Below are 25,694 nucleotides of genomic sequence, written 5' to 3' on the forward strand. Positions count from 1 at the left end.
ACATGTCAGAAGATTTGATTGGTGGGGGACTGAGCACAGAGACCCTCACTAATAGCTAAAACGCCAGAAGTGCTCGAGAGAGCTCAGCCACTTTGCTTCTGTCCGGCTTTTTCCGGAAATCAATGTAGAAGAGTACGGGCTCAATACAAAAATCTATGAGCCCGTACTCCGATACATCGGCTTTCCGGAAAAAGCCAAACAGAAAAGAAGTGGCTGAGCGCTCACACGAGCACTTCTGCCGCTTCGTTTTATCGATTGTTGGGAGTCTCAGTGCTCGGTCCCCCACCAATCAAATCTTCTGACATGTCAGAAGCTTGTTAAAGGGTAAATAAACGTTCAAAAGTTCATGCAAAAGTATCAGATATGTCACAAGTATCAGATACCCAATTGTACAGTAATATTTCGTTAATCCGGCATCAATGGGATCAGATGAATGCCTGATTAACAGTTATCCTGAATTATCAGTCAGTCATAGAGAAGTACATAAAATGTATTTGTAAGGATAGAGAACCCTTAGAAAAATGGCCCATAAGAAAATGTTAGAGTAAGAACTTTTGAGATAATAGGACAGATAAGAAGTTTTAATTGGTAGGGATCTGTGTGTAAAGACAGCACCTTCGCTAAAACGATGATGCCGCTGTGATTGGCTCTGCTGGTTAGGCTGAAGACAGGGTCATAGACGTTCTATGTGAGCCGTCTTCAGCCTAACCAGCAGAGCTGATCACAGCCGGAGGCGCAGTGTGGTTCTGCACCTTCGTTTTAGTGGTGGTCTCAGCACCCAGACCCCCTGATCAAAACTACTGATATGTCTCTGGCATATTAAAAGTTTTCTGAAAGTGCAGTTACTCGAACACAAATATGCTACTATAATTTTGTATAGTTTTGTCCTAAATGGATATGTTTGCTCAGTCTTGTGCTTACGGTCTGGTGAAAATCCACAATATATTGCAGTCCAGTACTGAAGACAAGTGCCAGAATATAAAAGCTTTCTGGATTAGCGGATGACAGAATAAAGCAATTTCACTGTATTGGGGAAAGTGCAGAAGTCACGGACTATAGCGAAACTCCTGAGCAACAGAGCAGAGACAGGATCACACAGCCAAAAGAATAGAAGAAAAAACGGTTTTAATGTTCAATCCAAAATAAAAAACAATATAATTTGAACCTTTTTCTTCTCCTAAACATTTGATATAAATATATACAGTCACACAGTGCACAGGAACTACACATCAGGTTTTCTGGTAGGTGGAAAGTAATGGAGGCTGTTCTTCCCATTAACATATAAGATGCTGTGGATTTGGGCTGTATATTGGGGTTTCCCATTTGGAAATTCATCAGACGCTCCGATGAATAAGGTCTCAGTAACGTCACTGCTAACTAGGCAGCGGCCTGAATACGTTTGGGCCGCTGCTCTGTAACAAGTGATGCAGCCGCTGGGTGACAACTCTAGATCAGAGGTCTTGTGTAGGTCCACCATTGTCACCTGCATTGGGATAAAGGGCTGAAGGTACGCATTTATGCCCTGCCACTCTCGGCTCCCAAATACAGGAAGATGACAGCAGGGAGCCAGCACTAGATTGTGGTTCTCTCTATTTTTTTTAATTTTATTTAAAAACGATGGCAGCGGAGAGGAGGTGCCCGAGTAGGGGAGAGGGCGGACATCTGCCAAAATCTTCATAAGTTCTCAGTCCAGTTTCCTTTATGCCTCTCCTTGCACCTCCCATAGTTGTAAGGTAAAGGTGTGTATGCGTTTCATGCTCCCTCCTGGTTCTGTTCACCATCACGTCTCTTCCAGATCTGTCGGTGAGAAATGAATAAGCGTTACCCTTTGAATAATGCTATTTGGGGCTGGGGAACATGTTAATGTCTTATAAGCAATGGGAAATGAAAAAAATAACAATTATTTTCCTTTGTGTGTGACTTTTAAGGTTTCCAAGTAATGAGACGTGATCTCGGATGTGGATTTGTACAGAGGTTTCCCATGAAATTCTTCTTTAGGGCTCATGCCCACAAGGTATACCCATGTGGGGTTGACAAAAAAATAAAATGCAGCATGCTCCATCGCAAAAGGAACTTGTTCTTCATGAATATAAGAATTGATACCAGTGCCCATGTTGTATGTTACGGAGGCATCAATGCCAGGCTACTGCCCTCAGACTTATTGCTTCATTATTTGCCTTCTTGGTATAAAGGACAACGTTCAAACATCTCAGGCTGAAGTGTTGATTCTCACGTCTCTTCAGATAACAGATCTGCATTCCACTGACATTATTCAGACACCGTTCTGAAGTATTGAGCTCCTCAATCAGTCAGAGCAACAAGAGAACCACATACCTGAATATACGCTTCTGACAGAGTGATCATCTGGGGCAGGATGTCCGTTACTTGCAAGTCTTGCAGTTCATACCATTTCCCAGTGCCCTAGACAGAGAGAGAATGTAGAATATTGACAAGTTTTGAAACAACGGCATTGTTCCTTTGGCTGAAAGCAACTGCCACAAGAGGTGAAATAAGGGCCAGACAGCAGAGGGCCACCAGGCTCCCTTCAAGCTGTCAGACCCCCACCGATCAGATACTTATGGCCTATTAAATCCATTTCCCTTTTAAGAAGATCAAGCTGTAACGATAATTTTTTTCAACTGTAATAAGCAGGAAAACAACATGATACAAAAGTTAACAAGTTTCTCTACAATCAAATATTTTGATCCAGGAATCTGTATGTCCTGCAGTAGTCATGGAGAAATCTTCAATTTGTTCTTAATCAATTGAGGTTCGTAAATATGAACGGTGTGAACTTTATGGACACGACGCAACTGTGTAATAACGCACTACACCCCTTCTATCTCCCCTCTGCTCATAAGAACCTAGAGGGTTTGATGGATGGTTGGATTGCACCACCTTACACTCATAAAATAGTGATAGAAATTATAGTCTATAGTATAATTCTTTATGCCCTCAAGACCGTAAAGAAGTTACTTAAACACAAAAGTTTGAACAGCACATTCCAACAAAATGAAATAAAACGTGTACGCCTGTGACTGCAAATTTATACAGCACACAAGAAAATGGCGAGAGCACTCTGCGAACACCAAAGTCACCTAAGCCACTAAATGTAACTTAATATGCAATACTGCTAAATCTACTTACAATAGGGAGGTTCTTAGCGCACATATTGAACTTGCACTTCTCCCATTCTGCCCTGGGTGATTTAAATTAGTTTAGTGCTGGTTCCTACCATCCCCAGATATATGCAGGCTTAGACCCAGTTCTGGGTGTATGTGCAGAGTAAGGCCCCCACCCATGGAGGTCGCCTTGTCGTGGCAGGTGGGCAAACACAATTTGATCAAAATGTGCACTAAGAACCTCCCTATTGTAAGTAGATTTAGCAGTAATGCATATTTATTTATATTTAGTGGCTTAGGTGACATTGGTGTTCGCAGTGTGCTGTCGCCATGCTCGTGTGTGCAGAGTAAAGACGTTACTGTGCCTTATAATTTTATAATGCGGCCCTGGTGCCGATGAAGATGACAGTACAACACTACAAGAGTAGCAGATGTAGAATACTCACATGGTGGAGAACATGGATACGGTATGAACCCTCAGTGGGCTTCCCATCATGCACTATATTCGCTATAAGATCATAAGTGGTGTTCTTGTGCAAAGTCTGAAACTCCTCTGCCAGATACTCACGTAGATCCACATTGCTAGAAAAAAAAAAAAAAATACAAAAGGATAAATCATGGGGTGGCTTCGAAAATAGTCACCACAGGAAACAATAAAAGTTGTGTCTTTTTTACACTGAGAATCCAAATTAAAATGACAGAAGTGAATAAACAGAGACATTTCTCATGCTGCTCGGTGTGAATATATAAAGAAGAGCAATGATGTTCTCTGTGGTGAGCAATAAGAGTCCAACTGTGAAGGATATACTAAATACACACAAAAGGCAAGTAGTGTTACACAACCACACCAGTTTAAGCATATAAAAAAAAAAGGTATAATTTTATTGGAACACATTTCAAAAATACATACAACAAATCGCATTAAAAAAAAAAAATAAAAAAAAAAAAACACACCTTAAATTTATAAATTGTGTCCAAAATTGTAGCAGCACAGCGGTTAAAAAAATTAAAGAAACAGGCAACAAAAGATGCAGACAAACAACGAGGTAGAGGGTAAAGATATGCCAGGAGCCCACTTACACCCAATGTGTTTCGCCACCAGGCTTCGTCAGGGGGAATGACTCTTCATCATCCCCCTCTTTCTTATGCCATTGTTATATGCATTTTTAAAATGTGTTCCAAAAAAAATTATACCTTTTATATGCTTAAACTGGTCAGGTCGTATGACACTACTTGCCTTGTGTGTGTATTTAGGATTTTGTTGTAGAACACCTATCCTTGGGGCTTCCCTCCCTTGGTGTTTTCTGTGAAGGATATACAATGAATGACTAGTTTCCATGGGCTACATTATCGAAATAATTCTAAATACCAAAAAAAGAGCACGCAGGTAGTGCAGCGCTATCGTACATCACTCTATACAGCATCCCAGTAAGGTGTGATATACTCACGTGATGGGGAAATTCACAATGGTTGGGTTTTTCTCTACAAAAAAGTTGTTCTTGGTAAAGCGCTTTATGCAGAATATCAAGTAGGGAGGCAGCTTGGTCAGCTGGAAGCGCTTCAGGAAGTTCTCCTTGTAGGTCTTGTATTCCTGTAAAGACATGGTTCTTTATTAAGTGACCTTCTCCAAGTCATGTATGAAGGAATATGGAGCACTGTTCAGCTGCTGTAACCTTTAGTGAACCCATACTAACAAATTGGATGCTTATGTCCCGAAACTGGGTGATCCAGCAACCAAAGAATATCTGTGTAAGGCTTCGCTCACACCTGCGTTACTTTTCTTTTATCTTGCCCCATCATAGAAGCAGAACTACAAAAACACGGAAGCGCATGATCCAGTGCATGGCTGACACCAAAGGTGCTCGACGGTACCCATTATCTTAATTGGGTTACATTGGGTATCCATCATGACCTCGTTTATCCAGGCAAAATAGTGCTGCACTGTTTTGTCCAGCATTTCTCACTGGATCTCTGACGCAGATGAGTACATAGCCGACGGGAATTCTCTCTATGACAGGTTATATGGAAAACCTTTAAGAGGGCCCGGTGGCTTGGGTGGGGAAAAAACGTTGAGCAGTCCGTTGGCAGCCAGGGAAACTGTTGTCTAGTTAGTGGTTAAAGGTCCTTTTACTATATTATTTGCGAATGTTGCTAAATAAACCTGTCCAGAGGTCAATTTAACAGAAAATCCGTCATTAACTAAATTTCCTGGTGTGCCTGCTGTGTGGGGCCAGTCTACCCCAGGAGATTGCGATCCCATTACAAAACAGATCTTAATATCTCCCTTTAAAAGAAGGAGTGATCAGATAATAGGCTCCCGGGGTTGTGGGTAATTCATATTCACTGCTGCTGCCATGCCAATATGTCAGCAGAATACAGATGGGTATCAATTAATTTTATATAAACATTTAAAGTAGTCTGCATTAGTTGTTGTACCTTTTCGGTGATGCCATTGAACTTGGCCAGGATACTGAAGAGTGGCACTTGGGGGATGATGAGCTGCTCTTTCTCATCCTTGTACAGAGGGGCAGTAGGAAGGTCCAGGGTCAGATACATGAAAGGAGCTTCTACTATTTTCTCCTGGTACTCCTCATTTTCGAGCAGAGCCTCCTTTTCCTCTGCTGGCTGCAAACAGAGAACAATAGTTATTTAAATTACGAAAAAAATAGACATATCTGATTAGTCATTTTCTATCTGGGTCCACCTGGCACATCTCCTTAGGAAATTCCACCTGAAAAACCATGTTAGAGCTGCAGTAAAAAGGTGTCTGTGTGTATCCATTGGACTGATGTTAAAGGTTACATTGCGATTGGCCCCAACGATTACTAATACGGGTGCTCGAAGTCCTCTATTCCTCCTCACTGCTGGTAGGGAGGAACGTGGTACTAGGGATCCTTATACTAGTACCGTAATTGCTGGGACCTCCAACAATCCAACATGGTCACTTATTTGAGGTTGGGGAGCAGGATGAAAAGTTGTATTTCCTGGTTCTACATCTCTATAAAGAAGGGGAAGGAGGTGGAAAACTGCAAGTACGAGCAGGAAGAAAGATCACAACCTGTAAGGCCTCTTTCACATGGCAGAATTCTGAGCCAGCATCTGTAGGCCCAAAACCAGGAGTGGGTCCAAAAACCAGTAGAGGTGAGAATCTTTCCACTTTGCACACACCCTGTTTATGTTCCACTCCTGCCTTTGACTTACAAATACTGATGAAAAATATTTACCAAAATCTCGCCATGTAAAATCCCAGTTCACACAGCGTTTCTTGGTGCAGATATTGACATAGAAACCACGTTGAAATCAGCACCAATAAAATGCCCCAAATCTCCCTCTATTGATTCCAAAAGGGAGGTAGAGGTTTTTTTTTTCCCCCTGGCATCTTGCTCTCCCGTGGAAAATAAACGTCATGCCCCATCTTGGAGCGGTTCCCGCTGCTGAACCTCCATTGAGATCAATGGGAGACGAAAAAAAAGTGTTGTTCCTTTGGAGTGCTTTTTGATTAAAAACAGCCCATGGTTTTTAAATTACCTAAATAAATAAAACAAAAAAAAACGCCTAAGAAAAACGTGAATTTCAAATTCTGCCTCAAGAATCCTGAAGGAAAATCGAGGCCGTTTGTTCCTGCCTTACAAAAACTCTGCACGAACATACCCTTGAGGTAGCATTACACGGCACGACGTGGGCCATGTAAACGAGCACCGATCAACAAGTGGGCGTGTTTTTACTTTAGACCAAGTGGGCGTTGTACAGATGCGTGTATGACGCTGACCAATCAGTGTCATACACTTCTCTCCATTCATTTCCTCAGCACACAGGGATCCTTTTAGATCCTTATGTGCTGTCTTATACTAACACATTAACAATACTGAAGTGTTTAGACAGTGAATAGACATTCCACGGGATGTCTATTCACAATCTCTGCACTTCGTTACTCTGTCTGTGGTAGTTACAGCAGAGGAAGCGTAATCCCGCGAGATTACGCTGTAGATGACAGGTTACAACGAGATCACGCTTCCTCTGCTGTACCTACCACAGACAGAGTAACAAAGTGCAGAGATTGTGAATAGACATCCTGTGGAATGTCTATTCACTGTCTAAACACTTCAGTATTGTTAATGTGTTAGTATAAGACAGCACATAGCGATCTAAAGAGATCCCTATGCGCTGAGTAAATGAATGGAGAGAAGTGCATGACGCTGATTGGTCAGCTTCATACACTCCTCTGTACAATGCCCACTTGGTCTAAAGTAAAAACACGTCCACTTGGGCATTAAGCAACTCATTAGCATAAATCTAAAATCGCTAATAAAGTGGTGAAAACAGATCGTTTTCTAAATAAAAAGCATTACTGTCACCTACATTATAGCGCCGATCTCCTTATGTAGGAGATAGGGCACTTATAATGTGGTGACAGAGCCTCTTTAATGTAGCCGCATGTATACATCTGTGTGAATGATACTAGAAGCTTCCGTTACATTAGGACTTATTTGAGCTGATAAATGTAGACAATACTAAGTATTTGTTCTGCATGTGTTAATCTTACCAAATCAGGATGAGGCAACTTCTTGGTGAAAATCCGCATCGATCCTTGGAATACGTCCGTTACAATGGCTGTAAAAAACAAAAAAAATAAGCATAAGATATATAATTAAAAAACAAAAACAAAAACACACCTGTACATTCAAATAGTTTGCATAACATTATAAAAACATAGCTGCTATCTTCCAGAATAAGACATAGACCCCACACAAGTATGGGCAGATTCTTCATTGAAGACAACAAGAGAGCTGTGTGACAAACCCTTATCACCCAGAAATAGAAAGACACAAATTGTTGACTTCTGTTTCCAATTTTTTATTTTATATATCAGGTTGAAATGTTATCAAAGTATTACACCGAGGGTACCCTGAACTTTAGCAGTTAGAACAGAGCAGAACTGAATTTCGGGAGCGCTGCTTTCGCAGTCTCTGAAAAGGAATCTGGTGGCGCTTGTGGAGGCGCCAGGTCAATCAGCGCTTTTCCAGCATTTAGAGGTGCCACTAAAACAAATAGCACCGCGGATTGGAGGACAGTCGCTGATTGACCTGGCTCCCCCACAAGCGCCACCAGAATGAGGCTGCGGAAGAAAGAGCAGCAGCATCCACTGAACCCCACACTGTACCTGCGGTCCTCACTCCGGCTTGGCATCTGTAAAATGACTAAACTCAAAAGCGTCAAACTTTCAAAGTGATTTTAGGTTTGTATTTTTTCTTTTTAAATAAGAAAAATGATTAGGCAAGATCAAAAACATTTTCATTATTCCACGGTCTATTTGTAAAAATAAAAACGGATGTCTGAAAGGCTATGAAGTGTGTTAAAATGGTTGCGTCTCACTAGTCAGGGAATGGATAGCAGCATGATGCCTACTAACAGGAGTTCCCATCACCCAGGTAATATGAATGGAAAGTGATGGTGGACAAGCGCACCATCCGTGACCCCGCAGCAGGCGGTGAAGAGGAATAAGACATATAACCAAGCACATCTTATGATCCTCACCAGCAGTTACCTAGGTCATCAGCTTTTTCATGTAGTAAAGTGTCTACATGGATACGGGTCATAAAATCCTACTTTGGAAGATGTGGATCATATTGGGCAACATATTTTCTCCAGAGGCCAAAAGAAAAACGGTTAAACATTCCAATAAGGCTATTAAAGACTTTGCACATCTTATTTTATTGTTCAGTCTATACTGACAGGAGTGCACTAGAGGAGAAGTGTTTACGCAGAGTCTTCATAGCCCTAAAACGCTTTCCTACATTGTAACTGTACAGCACTGGCAGCTACAGATCACACAGCAACTGCGCTCGCGAGATTAGGGACGTGGGATGTTCGAGCTGGGAGATTATATGGTGCTACATGGAGCCGCTGTGGCTCCTTAGTAACCAGCAGTGACTGATGTTTAAGCCATAAAGTTGAGGTATTTCTTGTTTTAATTCAAGAAAAAAAACAAAAAACCGCCATAAAAGTACCAACAGGATAGAACTGTATTGGCATCCTGCTACATCCTAATTTCTGCAGTACTCGTGTGTGTGTGTGTGTGTGTGTGTGTGTGTGTGTGTGTGTGTGTGTGTGTGTGTGTGTGTGTGTGTGTGGGGGGGGGGGGGGGTCTCAACTGGAAAAACTGACGTGAACGATCTATTTAAGCTCATTGCACACTTGCATCGGTTTTCCTTCATTAGGTTTCCAATGCTTTTTGACAGTCGAAAGATGATTATTAGTCTGCTCCACCGCAATGAGGTGGTGGTTGAATGGACCAGGGGGTCGAGCATGTGCCCACCACTCCATTAAATGTCAATGAGTGACTGTCATTCCCATAGACTTTAGATGGAGTGCACATGCTCGACCGCAGCTCCTCACTGGAGGTCGAACAGTGAAGAGGAACAGAGGGACTTAGCGGTGGGGCCCTCAGCGATCAGAAAATGAACACCTATCCTGTGGATAGGTGATAATTTAGGACTCTGTGAAAACCCCTTTAATAGCATTTTTGGACATGAATGGGATAACCCCATGTAAGATTCTAGTGACAGGATCTCTTTTGGCTTGTCTAGAAGATGATCACGAAGATACCAATAGTGGCCGTTAAACACACACACACACACACACACATGCTGCAATATTGGATTGTTAGTGTCCAAACGGCTGCCACTAATCATTTTTCCATATCAATCTGTATGGATGTTAAAAACGTTCTGCAAGAGATTGAAGAAATGGAGAATGATTCCTATAACATGCAAAAAAGAAATATTTTAGAAGGCGCAAAGTCTTATTAAAGGGAAGGTGTCACAAATTTTTTTTTTTTTTTTTTTATATAATATTGCTTTTAGTAAGTCATTAAAATAAATTTTATTTGTGTTTTTGTGTTGTACTTTCTTTCTTTTACTTCTCTATGGGGGCTGCCATTTTTTTGTCATCTCTGTATGTGTCGATTAACGACACGTACAGACATGGAATACGGCACATACATCCACATAAAGAATGCGAACGGGAGCCGTTCCATTCACTATAGTGTACGCCGTCTGTGTGGGAACGGCACATGCGCCGCTCCCACACAGACAAAAAGGAAGGTCTTTGGTAGAGCGACATCCGGCGCCATTTTCATGTGGACCGGAAGTTGCGGCCGGACAGTAAGATTGCTTCCGGTCGCAGCTTCCGGCCATATGGTCAAGGCAGCGCAGACGCAAGGACTAAGAGCGGCGGTAGGAGAAGGTAAGTTATGTTTGTGTATGTGATGTTTGTGTATGTTCGTGTTAAACTGTGTGATTACCACTGTATCTAATCCTCCTACACTGTGCATTCGCTCAGAAAATAGCGGCGCACAGTGTAGGAGGTTTGAACATTCAACCCCCTCCTTTCTCCTGGCACTAGCCAGGATAAAGGAGGGGGGATTGTGTGAGGACACTAGAGGAGAGAGTGTGTATTCTCCAAATTTGCAGCATAAAGCAATGAGGTTGCTTCACCAAATTGCCAATGCTGCAATTTTGGGAATTGCTCCCTCTAGTGACCAGCACATGAAACGTTATCAATTAGAATCTAATTTATAATATTTCCTGACTTGTGAAAAAATTAAAACAAAGTGTAATCATTTATATACTAACTGTTTAACTAAAAAAAAAAAAAAAAAAAAATTCTAGCGACACATTCCCTTTAAAGGAACAGTGTCACCAAATTTTTTTTTTATATCAGTTTTATGTTAGGGTTTTATTAAAAACATTTATATTTATTTGTGTGTTACTTTTTTCTATTTCTACACTTTTTCTTCCCTATGGGGGCTGCCATTTTTTTCTCCATTTCTGTATGTGTCGATTAACGACACATACAGACATGGAATACGGCAGCTCCAGTCCCATAGGGAATGCGAACAGGGCCCGTTCCATCCACTATGGTGTACGCCGTGTGTGTGGGAACGGCGCATGCGCCGCTCCCACACAGTCCGATTTGAAATGCGCACCGTCCGGCGCCATTTTCCTGTGGACCGGAAGTCGCGGCCGGGCAGTAAGATTACTACTTCCGGTCGCGGCTTCCGGACTTGTGCACATGGAGCAGCGGCAGCAGACGGACCGGAGGGAGCGGCGGCGACTGGAGCAGGTAAGTGATTTCTATGTATGTTAGTGTTTGTGTGTGTTTACTAGTGTATGTAAACCTTCTACACTGTGTGTTAGCTCAAAAAATGGCGACACAGTGTAGGAGGTTAGATCGTTCAAACCCCTCGTTTCTACCGTCACTAGCCAGGATAAAGGAGGGGGGGATTCTCAGAGCTCACTAGAGCGAGGGATTTTTTCCCAATTTTGCAGCATAAAGCAATGTGGTTGCTTTACCACATGCAATGCTGCAATTTTGGGAATGGCTCCATCTAGTGACCAGTGCTGGGAAATATTATAAATTGAATCCAATTTATAATATTTCCTGACTCGTGAAAAAAATTAAAAAAAATTAGAACAATGTTTAATCACCTATACACTAAATGTTTAACTAAAAAAAAAAAAAAAACATGTTTTGCTGGCAACACATTCCCTTTAAGCCAGGAGGCAAATTACTGCAGACTTCAGAATTTTTTTTTCTTTTGTAAATAGCCGGACAATAAGAATAAACTGCCCTGGACATGCATTGAATGGCCACTTTATTACAAATATCCATCTAGCACTAAGTTGGACCTCCTTTGGCTTTCAGAACTGCAGCAGTTCGTCGTGGCATAGATTCCGCTAGGTGTTGAAATTGTTCTGCTGAAATATTAGCTCGTGCGGATGGGATAGCTTCTCACAGTTGTTCGAGAACGTATCCTTCTGCCATAGGCTAAACAGCTGCCATGAAGGGATGAACTTGGTCGGCCACAATGCTTAGGTAAGCCCTGCTGTTTAGATGTCCATCCACAAGTATCAGAGGACCCATGGTGTGCCAAGAAAACAATCCCAAAACCATTACTCCACCTCTACCAGCCAAAATGTCGCCACCTGACAGGAAGGGTTCGATTCATGCTGCTTGTGCCAAATTCTCACCCTCCCATCAGCCTGATCCAATAGAAACCTGGATTCACCTGACCAGGTGATGTTTTTCCACTGCTCAGTGATGCTATTTTTTCGCTCTTACAGCCACTGGAGAATTGCCTTTCCGGTTTCCTTGACAGCGATGGCACTCATATTGGTAGTCTTCTGTTACAGCCCTTCCAGGCTAATGAATGATGAGTTGTGTTTGGCTTAATTTGCTTGTCCGTGCATCGCCTGTTCGTCAGAATGATTCTCGACATCCTCCTCCGACCCCTTTGTTGATGTCCAAGGATCTCCTTTCGCCTCATGTTTTTCTTGGTTCACCCTCGACAACATTGCCCGAGAAAAACCCACAAGGTTGGCAGTTTTTTTTTTTTTTTTTAAATACTGGCCCCGGGTAGTCTAGCACTGATGACCATGCCTCATTGGAAAATCGCTCAGATCACTCGATTTTTCTATTTTAATGTAGATTCACACAAACTGATCCACAGAATACTTGCTCGCTTGATTTTATGCTGCACCCCAGCGTCATGTGTCGGATTTTCATACAGAGAAGCTGCTATCATGAAAGGGCAGGTGTCTCTAATAAAGTGGCCACTCAGTGTAAATAGATAAGTCTAAAAAAAAAAAAAAAAAAAAAAAAAAAAGGGGGGGGGGGCGGTCTATGCCAACAGCAAGTCTCTAATCGCATTGACTTCTTGGCTCTTGTATGTGTGCAAAACAATCTCCACTCCCTTGCTCAATATACCCTTGATGTATACGAACATACTGAGAGGGTTTACTTACTTTTCTTTTTCTTGGTGCCGCCAAGGGCAGAGTTCAAAGCATTTAAGAACCAAGAAAGAAAATCAACGCCATCACCTAAAAAACAAAACAATAAGTAATATGATAGATTCAAATAAACATATGGGGCGAAGTAAACTAAACTCCAGGGAAAATAGGTCATATATTGCAGCCTCGATATATACAAAACCAGTAACTCTAGATGATGTGCTAAACATTAAAAGAGACTTTACTTAAAAGTAGCCCCAGCATAAAGGCTATGGACACCTAAATTAGGAAGTTAAACAAATCTCACTGACTGATTGATTTAAAAATTAAATTAAAAAAATAGCCCTCAAAGGTGTACATAGCCATTAAAGAGGCTCTGTCATCTGATTATAAGTGCCCTGTCTCCTACATAATGTGATCAGCGCTGTAATGTAGAGAACAGTGGTTTTTATTTTGAAAAATGATAACTTTTGAGCAAGATATGAACAATTTTAGATTTATGTGAATTTGTTTCTTAACCCTTTCAGGACCGAGCTCATTTGGGCCTTCAGGACCAGCCCGAATTTTTCAAATCTGACATGTGTCAATTTATGTGGTAATAACTCTGGAATGCTTTTGCCTATCTAAGCGATTCTGAGATTGTTTTCTCGTGACATATTGTACTTTATGCTAGTGGAAAAATTTGGTCAATAAATTTATTGCTTTTTGTGAAAAACAGCAAAATGTAAAGAAAATGTGCAAAAATTATGATTTTTCTAATTTATCTGCTTGTAAGACAGACAGTCATACCACACAAAATAGTTACAATTTCACATATTCCATGTCTACTTTATATTTGCATTGTTTTTTGAACATTATTTTATTTTTCTATGACGTTACAAGGCTTAGAACTTTAGCAGCAATTTCTCACATTTTCAAGAAAATTTCCAAAACCTATTTTTAGACGTACCAGTTCAGTTCTGAAGTGGCTTTGAGGACCTTATATATAGAAACCCCCATAAGTCACCCAATTTTAAAAACTACACCCCTCAAAGTATTCACAACAGCATTTAGAAAGTTTATGAACCCTTTAGGTATTTCACGGGAATTTAGAGCAGAGTAGAGGTGAAATTTACATATTTTTTTTTTTTTGTCAGAAAATCCTTTTTATACCATTTTTTTCTATAACACAAAAAGGTTTTACCAGAGAAAGGCAACTCAATATTTATTGCCCAGATTCTGCAGTTTTTAGAAATATCCCACATGTGGCCCTAGTGTGGTAATGGACTGAAGCACAGGCCTCAGAAGCAAAGGAGCACCTAGTGGATTTGGGGCCTCCTTTTTATTAGAATATATTTTAGGCACCATGTCAGGTTTGAAGAGGTTTTGTAGTGCCAAAACAGTGGAAACACCTCCAAAAAGACACCATTTGGCAAACTACGCACCTCAAGGAATTCATCAAGGGGTATAGTGAGCATTTTAACCCCACAGGTTTTTTGCTGAATTTTGAGGAATTAGCCCTTAAAAAAGAAAGGTCTAATTTTTTTTCAATAAAACTTAGAAATTATACATTTTTACAAGCAATAAAGAAGAAAAAGCACCTCAAGATTTGTAAAGCAATTTCTCCTGATTACGGCAATAGCCCAAATGTGGTAATAAACGGCTGTTTGGACGCACGGCAGGGCACAGAAGGGAAAGAGCGCTATTTGGTTTTTGGAGATCAAGTTTACTCAATTGGTTTTCGGGTGTCATGTCGCATTTGCAAAGCCCCTGAGGGACCAAAACAGTGGACAACCCCCAGAAGTGACCGCATTTGGGAAACTACAGCCCTAAAAAGAATTTGTCTAGGGGTATAGTGAGCATTTTGATCCCATAGGTTTTTTGCTGAATTTAGTGGAATTAGGCCGTCAAAACTTCTATTGTTTTTTATTCTTTTTTTTTTACGGCGTTCACCGTGCGCTATAAATTACATATTTCATTTATTCTGTGGGTTGATGCGATTACGGCGATACCATATGTATATAGGTTTTTTATGTTTTATGGTGTTTGCACGATAAAAATCACGGTTTTAAAAAAATGATTTCGTTTTTGTGTCGCCATATTCTAAGAGCCACAACTTTCTATCAGGAAAGCTGTGTGAGGGCTTGTTTTTTGCAGAACAAAACTGTAGTTTCTATTGGTACAATTTTTGGGTACATGTGACTTTTTGATCCCTATTTATGAATATTATTTGGGAGATGAAGTGACTAAAAATAGCGATTCCGGTATAGTATTGTAATTATTTTTTTTATGGCGGTCACCGTGCGGGATTAATTACATTATATGTTTATAGTTCAGGCCGTTACGGACGCAGCGATACCAATTATGCATCGTTTATTTTTTTCTAATAATAAAAGGACCTTATAGGGCAAAAAAGGCAATTTTTAAATGTTATTATTTTGACATTTTACAATTTTTTGTAACTTTTTTCACTTTTTTTTTTTTAGTCCTTCTAGGGACTTGAAGATCGTTGTTATAATACCCTGCAATTCTTATGGATTGCAGGGTATTATACCTGTCAGTTTCACACTGACAGGAGGCATATTAGGTCCTGCCTCTGGCAGGACGTAATCGCCCTCAATAGATGGCACACCTGAAGCCTTTCTTAGGCTTCAGGTTGCCATAGCAATCGCCCCCCGCAACAATCGGCCCCCACAATTGCGTAGCGGGGTGCCGATGTTGCTATAACAACTTAAATGCGGCGGTCACTATTAACTGCCGCAATTAAGGGGTTAAATCGGTTCGGATCACTACTGTGATCCGACCCGATGTTTTCCCCCAGTACTAAGGCTGCTAGTAGCAGCCTGTACTGGGAGATGCCGGGCTGCGGGGAGCGTCTGTGTGCTGTAGGCACAAGGACCAGCTCTGCAGCCCGTTAATCTACGTGGGGTGGTCGGGAAGGGGTTAATCGACAACTGGGCGTGTTTTTACTTTTTACTAACTGGGTGTTGTACAGAGGAGTGTACGACACTGACCAATCAGTGGCCTACACTTCTCATTGTTCCATCCCAGCTTCTTTCACTGCACAATCACACTGTAACAATGGGCTGGAACAATGAGAAGTGTATGATGCTGATTGATCAGCGTCATACACTTCTCTGTACAACGCCCAGTTAGTAAAAAGTAAAAACACGCCCAGTTGTCTATTAAGAAACTAATTAGCATAAACCTAAAATTGTTCACGGTTATCTACATTTCAGCGCCGATCACATTATGTAGGAGATAGGGCACTTATAATCTGGTGACAGGGCCTCTTTAAAGGGAAGGTGTCGCGGAAAAAATATTTTTTTATATAAATTTGCTTTTAGTATGTTATTAAAATAAATGTTATTTATTTGTGTTGTACTTTTTTTCTTTCTTTTACTTCACTATGGGGGCTGCCATTTTTTTTTCACCTCCTTATGTGTCGATATTAAAAAAACATCTATTTTTACCACTTTATTAGCGATTTTAGATTTATGGTAATGAGTTGCTTAATGCCCAAGTGGGCGTATTTTCACTTTAGACCAAGTGGGCGTTTTACAGGGGAGTGATGACGCTGACCAATCAGCATCATGCACTCCTCTCCATTCATTTACTCAGCGCATAGGGATCCTGTTAGATCCTTATGTACTGTCTTATATGAACACATTAACAATACTGAAGTGTTTAGACAGTGAATAGACATTCCACGGGATGTCTATTCACAATCTCTGCACTTCGTTACTCTGTCTGTGGTAGTTTCAGCAGAGGACGCGTAATCTCGCGGTAAATGAGAGGTTACAACGAGATCACGCTTCCTCGGCTGTAACTACTATAGAAACAGTAACAAAGCGCAGGGATTGTGAATAGACATCCCGTGGAATGTCTATTCACTGTCTAAACACTTCAGTATTGTTAATGTGTTAGTATAAGACAGCACATAAGGATCTAGCAGGATCCCTATGCGCTATGTAAATGAATGGAGAGAGGTGTATGACGCTGATTGGTCACTGATTGGTCAGCGTCATACACTCCCCTGTACAACGGCCACTTGGTCTAAAGTGAAAATACGCCCACTTGGGCATTAAGCAACTCATTAGCATAAATCTAAAAACACTAAAGCGGTAAAAATAGATCGTTTTTTTTAAATAAAAAGCACTGCTGTCACCTACATTAGAGCGCCCACCTCCTTATGTAGGAGATAGGGTGCTTAGAATGCGGTGACAGAGCCTCTTTAAATACTAACTGTTTAAAGAGGCTCTGTCACCAGATTTTGCAACCCTATCTGCTATTGCAGCAGATAGGCGCTGCAATGTAGATTACAGTAACGTTTTGTTTTTTTAAAAACGAGCATTTTTGGCCAAGTTATGGCCATTTTTGTATTTATGCAAATGAGGCTTGCAAAAGTACAACTGGGCGTGTTGAAAAGTAAAAGTACAACTGGGCGTGTATTATGTGCGTACATTGGGGCGTGTTTACTACTTTTACTAGCTGGGCGTTCTGATGAGAAGTATCATCCACTTCTCTTCACAACGCCCAGCTTCTGGCAGTGTAGATCTGTGACGTCACTCACAGGTCCTGCATCGTGTCGGCCACATCGGCACCAGAGGCTACAGTTGATTCTGCAGCAGCATCAGCGTTTGCAGGTAAGTAGCTACATCGATTTACCTGCAAACGCCGATGCTGCTGCAGAATCATCTGTAGCCTCTGGTGCCAATGTGTCCTCGCTCGTCTGACACGATGCAGGACCTGTGAGTGACGTCACAGCGTGATCTCTCGAGAACACGGCTGTGTCTGCACTGCCAGAAGCTGGGCGTTCTGAAGAGAAGTGGATGATACTTCTCATCAGAACGCCCAGCTAGTAAAAGTAGTAAAAACGCCCCGATGTACGCACATAATACACGCCCAGTTGTACTTTTACTTTTAAACACGCCCAGTTGTACTTTTACAAGCCTCATTTGCATAAATACGAAAATGGCCATAACTTGGCCAAAAATGCTCGTTTTTTAAAAATAAAAACGTTACTGTAATCTACATTGCAGCGCCGATCTGCTGCAATAGCAGATAGGGGTTGCAAAATCTGGTGACAGAGCCTCTTTAACTAAGAAAAAAAAAAAAAAAAGTTCCTTTTAGCCTTTTCCCTGCACGGCAGCACTGCCGGTCACCCACATTTAGCGCTGTGCAAGAGAATGGATAAGTTCCTTGCACAGTGGGTGGACGGGAGAATTGCAGTGCAGGGAGAAACTGAAGGAGCCACAGCACTTAACTTTCTGAAAGTCTGTGGTCTTCCCAGCATTCTGACTCGCACCGATCAGGATGTGTTGGCATATACTAGTGAAATGCCATCACTTTCTTGAGGGGGAAATCCTCATTAGGCTGCGTGCACACGCTGCGTATTTTGCTGCGGAAAATACACATCAAAACCGCAGGAAACTTGCAGGTAATAAAACTGAAAAGTTTGTTTTTCGATGCGGTTTTTACATTTTGATGCATAAATTGGTGTTCTCATGCTGCGGGTTTGGTGCACTCTTCTTTAGAACTAGACAGATACAATTCGCAAGCGGAAACCACAGAAATTTATATGCTGCAGATTTTAAAACACACCGCAGGTCAATTTACGTGCAGAAAAAACCCCACACTTGATAACTTGAAATCTCATGCGCAGCAAAATCGCTCGTAATACGCATCGTGTGCATTAAGCCTCGGGCTGGAATCACACATGCAGTTTGCCGCAGAGCTCCGGTCTCACCCTGCTTTGTGATCTGGAAGTTCTTCTTGCTGCAGAGAACCACTGCCTGCAACATCTCATGAGGGGAAACATGTGCCTTAAAGTTTCTGGGGTTCCACAATTTACGCATCAGCTCTCCGAACCTCTGTACCAAGAGGAACATTATATCCCCTGGAGGGCGCAGAATTCCACGATAATTCTCTTCTTCCAAGAAGTAGTTCCTCAGTGGGGGAACATTGGATAATGCCTAGAATAGATAGTAGGAGAGCAGACGAGGATCAGCACGTAACGCACCACATTCTAATGTAATAAACTTAGTGCTTCTGATTGTTAAAGGGAAGCTGTCATGACATTTTTATTTATTTTTTTAATCATATTGCTTTTAGTATGATAAAAAAAATACATTGTATTTATTTGTGTTCGTGTGTTCTACTTCTTCTTGTCCATGGGGGCTGCCATTTTTTTTTCATCTCTGTATGTGTCGATTAACGACACATACAGAAATGGAATACGGCACATACAGCCCCATAGAGAATGCGAACGGGAGCCGTTCCATTCGCTATGCTGTACGCCGTCTGTGTGGGAACCGCGCATCTCCTTTGGTAAATTTATACCAGTGGTCTCCAACTTCTGGCTTCCCAGCTGTTGGAAAACTACAACTCCCAGCATACCCTAAAAAGTTGTAGCTTAATAACAGCTGAAGAACAAGGTTATAGAGACCACTGCTCCATATTAATAAACTGCTCCCTGCAATAAAAAAATGCACGTAAATTACCAGCACCACACACCAGATCAATGGTGGCCTGAACTCTGCTGATGGACTCCGTATGCTACATGGCATCCGTAGGGAAAACAAGTTCTATTCTACTTTCAAACCTCTTCTGCTCATAAAAGGCAATATTTGAATACTATATTAGGGAATTATTATTTATGCAATGATTCGAGCCTTTATGAACGGGACTAAGGCTGGGCAATTAATTAAAAAAAATAATTAAAAAAAACCCGAAACCATCATTTTGCGAATTTTGGTTTTACCAATTATTTTTTCACAGTTTAAACTGTATCTGCATCTTCGGGATGCAGATACAGTTGAAAGCAATGGTAGAGCACGGGACCATAAAGTCCCTGCTCTACCATTCACTATGTATCGCTGGACGTGAGGCAGTGATGTCATCGCGCCTGTCTGCGCTGTGACGACCAGAGGAATCTCCTCCACTTGTCGTTCAAATGAGGTTAGGAGAGTATGTATATTATTATTTTTATTGGGCACTATACTGTGTGGAGGGCAGCTATGGGGGGCATTATACTGTGTGGAGGGCAGCTGTGAGGGAGCATTGCCAGGGGGTATATTATACATAGTATACAGCAGGCTGAGGGGATAAATATATTTATCCAATGGCATAGCATACAAATAGGGGGCAGGGCATTTAAAAAGGGGTGTGTCCTAAATAACCATTAATCGAGGTTACATGTTCAATTAATCGCGATTTTAATTTAGGTCATAATCCCCCAGCCTTAAATGGGACAAACTTTGTTGCACTCACCTGCAAAACAGCATTGGCGTAGTCATTAGCTTTGATGTTATTGAGCCCCACAATGCCTGGTAGGTAGGTGGTCCCATCGTACGCACGAGACAACTTGGCTTGTTTGTCCAGATTACTGATTTGAGCTTTGGTAAATGTTGGCTTCAATACATACTGAGTAAGAAAAGAAAGAAGTATGACAGAGTGGCGTACAGATATTAAGAAGTTTCTGCCCATGGAATCTTTCATTTAACCCTTTGATGCAGCCAGTTTTGACTTCAGGAACCCTTTTACTATAGATACTATGTTAACCTTATTGTACTGGTTGTTCTGATTATGGCCATACTTAACATGTATATGTTATTTTAGGTTGTGACATTTGTTCAATAACAGGCATTATCACAGGAAAGCTCTGGGGGTCTTACTAGCCCGTAAAAATTTAAAGAAATCTCATTCACTATTATGAAAAATTGTATCAGAATAATATGCAACTAATTAAAGGGTTACTAAACTAAAAATTTTGACATGTTATAGCGACATGTCAGAAGTTTTAACCGGTGAAGGTCCAAGTACTGAGACCGCACCGATCGCTAAAATGAAGCGGCACAATCGTTCGGGCGAGCGTTATGCCGCTTCGTTTCTGATCGGCTTTCCTCCGAGCGGTGTACGGGCTCAATAGAAAGTCTATGGGTCCATGCTCGCTCGGCTAGCTGAGGAAAGATCATCAGAGATTAAGCAGCACAGCGCTCTGCCGAGCGCTTCTACGGCTTTGTGTTAGCGATCGATGGGGGTCTACGTGCTCGGACCTTGACCGATCAAAACTACTGCCATGTCAAAAGTTTTGTAAAAGTTTTGTTACACTTTAAGAGTTTACAGGGTTTGATGTACCATGACAGTTAACAGATGATCTAAGAAAAACAAGCCAGAGCGTGTTCCTGGGTGCTACGAGTCCCCTTTTCATCCTCTGAACTGTTCAGGGTTCCTGTTGAGATACTCAGGCTTTGGCAAACAATTCTTATATTTATTTTGAGAAAATACAAAACAAAAAGTAAAAACAACAAGCAGGGAAATTAGGGGTTAAACTACAGCTACCCCACAAAAGAATGCCCTCTGCAAAAGGTCTATCCTGCCCAGGACCATGTGGGTGCATTACATACTAAAACGCTGTAAACATGTGGTCCAGCTCGGCCAATTAACTGCACTTGACACTCAATTTACATAGCGGGTGATCTTTCTTGTGGCGTTGAGCCTCTTAAAGGTGGCAAGAGCACCCCACTTGCTTTTCTGTTAGATGTCACAATATACACAAGTGATTAACTCCCTTTAATGGGGTTGTCCAGTCCTAAGAAATTGATGGTCCATCCTCAGGATAAGCCATCAATATCTAATATCGTATGAGCACCGCTTCTCCTTTATTCCCTTTACTGCTTACACTGTGAAACACCGACACAATTGTAGTGGCGGTTCACAGTATTACAGGCATCTCTCATTGAAGTGAATGGAAGGATGTAATACTGTGAACCACCTCTACAAGTGTCGGTGATTCAGTGTGAGCAGTAAAAAAAAATGAAGGAGAATCAGCAGTCGTACAAGCGCTTGCAGCCCCTTCAAACAGCAGATTGGCAGGGGTGCTGGGAGTCCGACCCCAACCAATGAGATATTGAAGGCCTCTCCTGGGGATAGGCCATCAATTTTGTAGGACTGGACAGCCTCTTGAAATTAAATTAACAACAATGTAGAAACCTACCGTAATGTCTTCCAGGGATGAATCGATGATTTTGTAGTTATCGGGCAGACAATAAAATCTTAGGGTGTGAAGATTCAGGAAAACATGATGACTAAACTGAACACTGTGGATGTATGCATGAGACTTCAGCCCCCGACCTGCAGATGGAGAGGACAGAACTTTCAGAAGTCACATTCTACCCGCAGGAGATTTACGGATCCCTCTGTGCCGGTCACTTACCCTGGAAGTATTTGCCACACACCAGGCAGGCATAGACATTAATGTGTGACAGGGAAATAGAGCACAACTTCTCAAAGTCAAAATCCAAGACGCTCCTGTAAAAAAATAAAACCACCATTAGACATCGGAAACTTCTAGAACATTCCACCACCTCATTGCTACACAGACCTGTTGATAGTGTCCAGATATGGGCAATGTCTGCTGCGCCGGTCTTCAGGGTCCTTACGACTGTGCTTGGCTTCAACTGAGAGAAAATATTTAATGCAGGGAGTTCAGTTTTCATGTACAGAGATCCCAAAGCATTATAGAAATCCAGTCAAAATGATCTTCCTAATATTGGACCACCACTGATCATCACAATGAAAGGACGGCATAGAGATAAATGAATGAATGGCCCTTTACTTACAATGTTGTAAAAGAAAATTTAGAACAAACGGGTTTAAGTTCTCTCTAGAAAACCGTGGTGGTCTGAGATCAAAGACTTCACCAATGTGATCTTCTTACATAAAGTGACGACATATCAGATCATGCAGACTGGATTTTTCCATTTAAAAGCTACGGAAACCATTGCACTCTGTTTTTTCTAAAAAAAAACTTTCATGGTATTTAAAAAAAACTTTTTAATTATTTTTTTCTGAAGTTTTTTTTTGTTTTTGAGATACATCTTTTATGTTTCCTGGATACATAGAAGCCGTATCTTGCACTCAGAGCTGAATCCGTCAGGTCAGCAGGACTGACTGCTTTGGCGACAGCCAGTCCTGCGTGTCTCTCCGATATGCACGAGCCACCTGTTATCAATCACATCTGAGTTCATGAATGTATGATCGAGATAAAAAAGGCATAATATATATATATATCTTTATTAAAAGCCAATGAGAGTAAAAAAAACACCACAAAGCCAATATCTATAAGGCTATGGACACAGGATGGAGCTCTGCAATGTCTCTTTAAGAGAAAAAAAAAAAAGTTGCAAACAACCTTGTGGCACTCTAGCCTTAAAATAGCTTGAAGAGTAATTAAACTTTCATCAAGCTTTTTATTTGTCAACGAGACATATCAAAAGTTTGGTTCAGTGGGGGCCCGGGTGCTGAGACCCCCACCATTACTGAAACGAAGGTGCAGAATTGCTCAGCTGAGTGCTTTGCTCCGTCAACTTTGATTGGCGATCTACGTCAGGCTCAAGACTACTCACACAATGTCTATGTGAGCTGTCTACAGACTGACGAGCGCCGCTCGCAGCCGAAGGTGCAGGGCGCTCAACTGATCGCTTCTGCACCTTCATTTCAGCAACGGTGGGGGTCTCAACAAGTCCCACCGGTCCAAACGTTTGATATGTCTCTATGACAAATGAAAAGCTTGATGAAAGTGTAATTACTCTTTAAAGGGTCAGTTCCACCTTAGAGATTTATGGCATATCCACAGGATATTCCATAAATGTCTAATAGATGTGGATCTCAGCTCTGGGACTTGCACCTATCTGGAGGTTGGGGGTCTCGTGACCCCCATCCCACTGCATATAGGTGGGGAATGGAGTGGTGGTCACATATGTATGCAGCTCTATCCATTAGTTCCTATCGGAGCTACGGAAACAACTGAGCAAGCAATGAAGCAGGTGAATCTAGTCAGACAATTATGGCATATCCCATAAATGTGTAAGGTGGCAATGCCATTTAAAAGCAGGAAGAAAATACAGCATGCCCTAGAAATCATTCAGATCTATTCAGCAGACGGTCGCCAACTCCCTGAAGTTTTTTATTCTACTGATGTTGTGAACCTGATGGAGCACAGAGTCCTGGGACAGTAGATCAATAACAGACATTCCTGGTCTACCTCAGTCCTTTGTAGCCCTAACTATACAGTACTAGAACTGTGTGACGCCCAGTGCAGGAGAGCAATTTCTACAGGTATATTTTGAAAAACACCAACACCGAAAATGTCTTGCACAGGTAATCCATCCCTTAGAGACGTGTAAAAGGGAGGACAGAATTGTGAAGACAAACTGCGGCAGAAAACTGCATGGGGCAAGGAGAACTCTAGTCCCAGTAATAGACTAATGGATCTCAGAGGATGTTGGGAGTTGTAGTTTCACAAAAGCTGGTGAACCACTGGTCTGGGATAGACAAAACTCAGCTGTCATGTATCCAATGAGCCTAGCATCTATTTTTGTAGAGTTTACAAGGGGTATTCTGAGAACGAACATTTATGGCATATCCACAGGATATGCCATTAAAGCTCTTGTCCAGGTTGAGGGCTGTTATTTTATACTGATGAACTATCCGCAGGATAGGTCATCAGTATATGATCGGTGGAGGTCCGACATTCGGACCCTGCACTGATCAGCTGTTCCGGCTGACTACAGGCACCGGATGTTATGAAGTGGCTGATGTCAGAAGCAGTCTCAATATAGCACCCATCCTGCACCTATTCAAGTGAATAGAATCAGAGTTGCAGTACTGTAGCACAACCTCTATACAGTGTACAGAGCCTACTGCTTCCGACATCGGCCACAGCGTAAGATCTGGTGCGTGGAGGCAGCCGGAACAGCTGACCACTGTGGGGTCCAAACGCTGGACCTCCACCGATCATATACTGATGACCTATTCTGTGGATAGGTCAACAGTATAAAAAACAGTTCCCAGCCTGGACAACAGCTCTGAAACCTGCACAAAGCTCCAGAACGGGGACCCCTGATCTCTGTCCTACCTTCTGTCTCTGGACTCCGACCACTGTCTGACGAGGAGTTCGGGCTTTCCGTAAACAGCTAAGTGCACTTTGCTACGCTATCTCCGGAACTCTAATAGGAGTGAATGGGATTTCCAGAGACCGTGTAAACACAGCGTCAGAAGGTAGGATGAGGGTCAGGGAGCCCTGTTCTACAGAGGCGGGACGCACATCTATCGGACATTTATAGTATATCCTGTGGATATGCCAAAAACGTCAGAGAAGGGAAAACCTTGAGGGCCAACTCTATCCATACGACCTATTATGAACATCATAGAGAGGAAAGCACGCTTGGTTGCCCCTTCTATTAGCCAGATCGGACAAATGCAAAGAGTGGCTACCATTGGCTTGAATGGAGGTCACATATTCCCCCAGGGAGCACAGCTGATCGCAGGGGTCGGTACCTGAGGAGAGCAGCATTTACAGAAGAGGTGGCCCATGTCTATGGCAGTTCTTATTACCTGGCTCCTAAAGTCTATAGCTATTTGTCCTTCTCCAGCAAAGGTTACATCCCCTATACAGGCACAGTGTGAGCAGCCATGCTGTTTACTAACTCCAACTTATATATTCCCAGCAGTTTAGAAAACAAAGCTGAATGCTCATTGGTTGCAACTACTTGTACCGTCAAAGTGAAGCCCAGGACCCGCATGTAACTTCCGTCTGCATGGTAATCACATGGGTGACCCAGCACTCCATATTCTACGCTCACCTGCTGCCGCCTCTTCCTCCACATTCTCCTCCGCATCCCGTTTAAGTCGCTTCTCCACGTTCATGCTGCTCACACCGCCACCGATGCGTACCGAGCCTCGACTCTACTAGACGCCCCGCCCCTTTCCACACAAAGAACATTGATTGGTTGAAGAA

At 42.0% G+C, this 25,694-nt stretch overlaps 1 protein-coding gene across 1 annotated transcript; it reads right to left on the minus strand.

Moving 5' to 3' along the window:
- Positions 1-1,106: 1,106 nt before the first annotated feature.
- USP39 (ubiquitin specific peptidase 39) lies at positions 1,107-25,681 on the minus strand. The gene is made up of 13 exons (XM_075858556.1): positions 25,540-25,681; positions 22,278-22,353; positions 22,110-22,204; positions 21,891-22,027; positions 20,165-20,317; positions 18,642-18,867; positions 12,929-13,003; positions 7,666-7,733; positions 5,559-5,747; positions 4,571-4,713; positions 3,569-3,704; positions 2,335-2,421; positions 1,107-1,797 (listed from the first exon to the last, which is right to left on the minus strand). The coding sequence occupies exons 1-13, from the start codon at positions 25,601-25,603 to the stop codon at positions 1,753-1,755; spliced, it is 1,494 nt and encodes a 497-aa protein (XP_075714671.1). The 5' UTR covers positions 25,604-25,681; the 3' UTR covers positions 1,107-1,752.
- Positions 25,682-25,694: the final 13 nt, after the last annotated feature.

Source organism: Rhinoderma darwinii, chromosome 3, assembly GCF_050947455.1.
Source record: "Rhinoderma darwinii isolate aRhiDar2 chromosome 3, aRhiDar2.hap1, whole genome shotgun sequence".
NCBI classification, from domain to species: Eukaryota; Metazoa; Chordata; class Amphibia; order Anura; family Rhinodermatidae; genus Rhinoderma; species Rhinoderma darwinii.

Bases quoted from the DNA above. Each gene is read 5' to 3' on its own strand.
- USP39 (XM_075858556.1), bottom strand. From the start codon at position 25,603: ATGAACGTGGAGAAGCGACTTAAACGGGATGCGGAGGAGAATGTGGAG. The intron at 4,714-5,558 runs GTACAACAACTA...ATGTCTTTACAG, and splicing joins TCAATGGCATCACCGAAAAG to GAATACAAGACCTACAAGGA. The intron at 1,798-2,334 runs GTATGTGGTTCT...TCTCACCGACAG, and splicing joins TGTCAGAAGCGTATATTCAG to ATCTGGAAGAGACGTGATGG.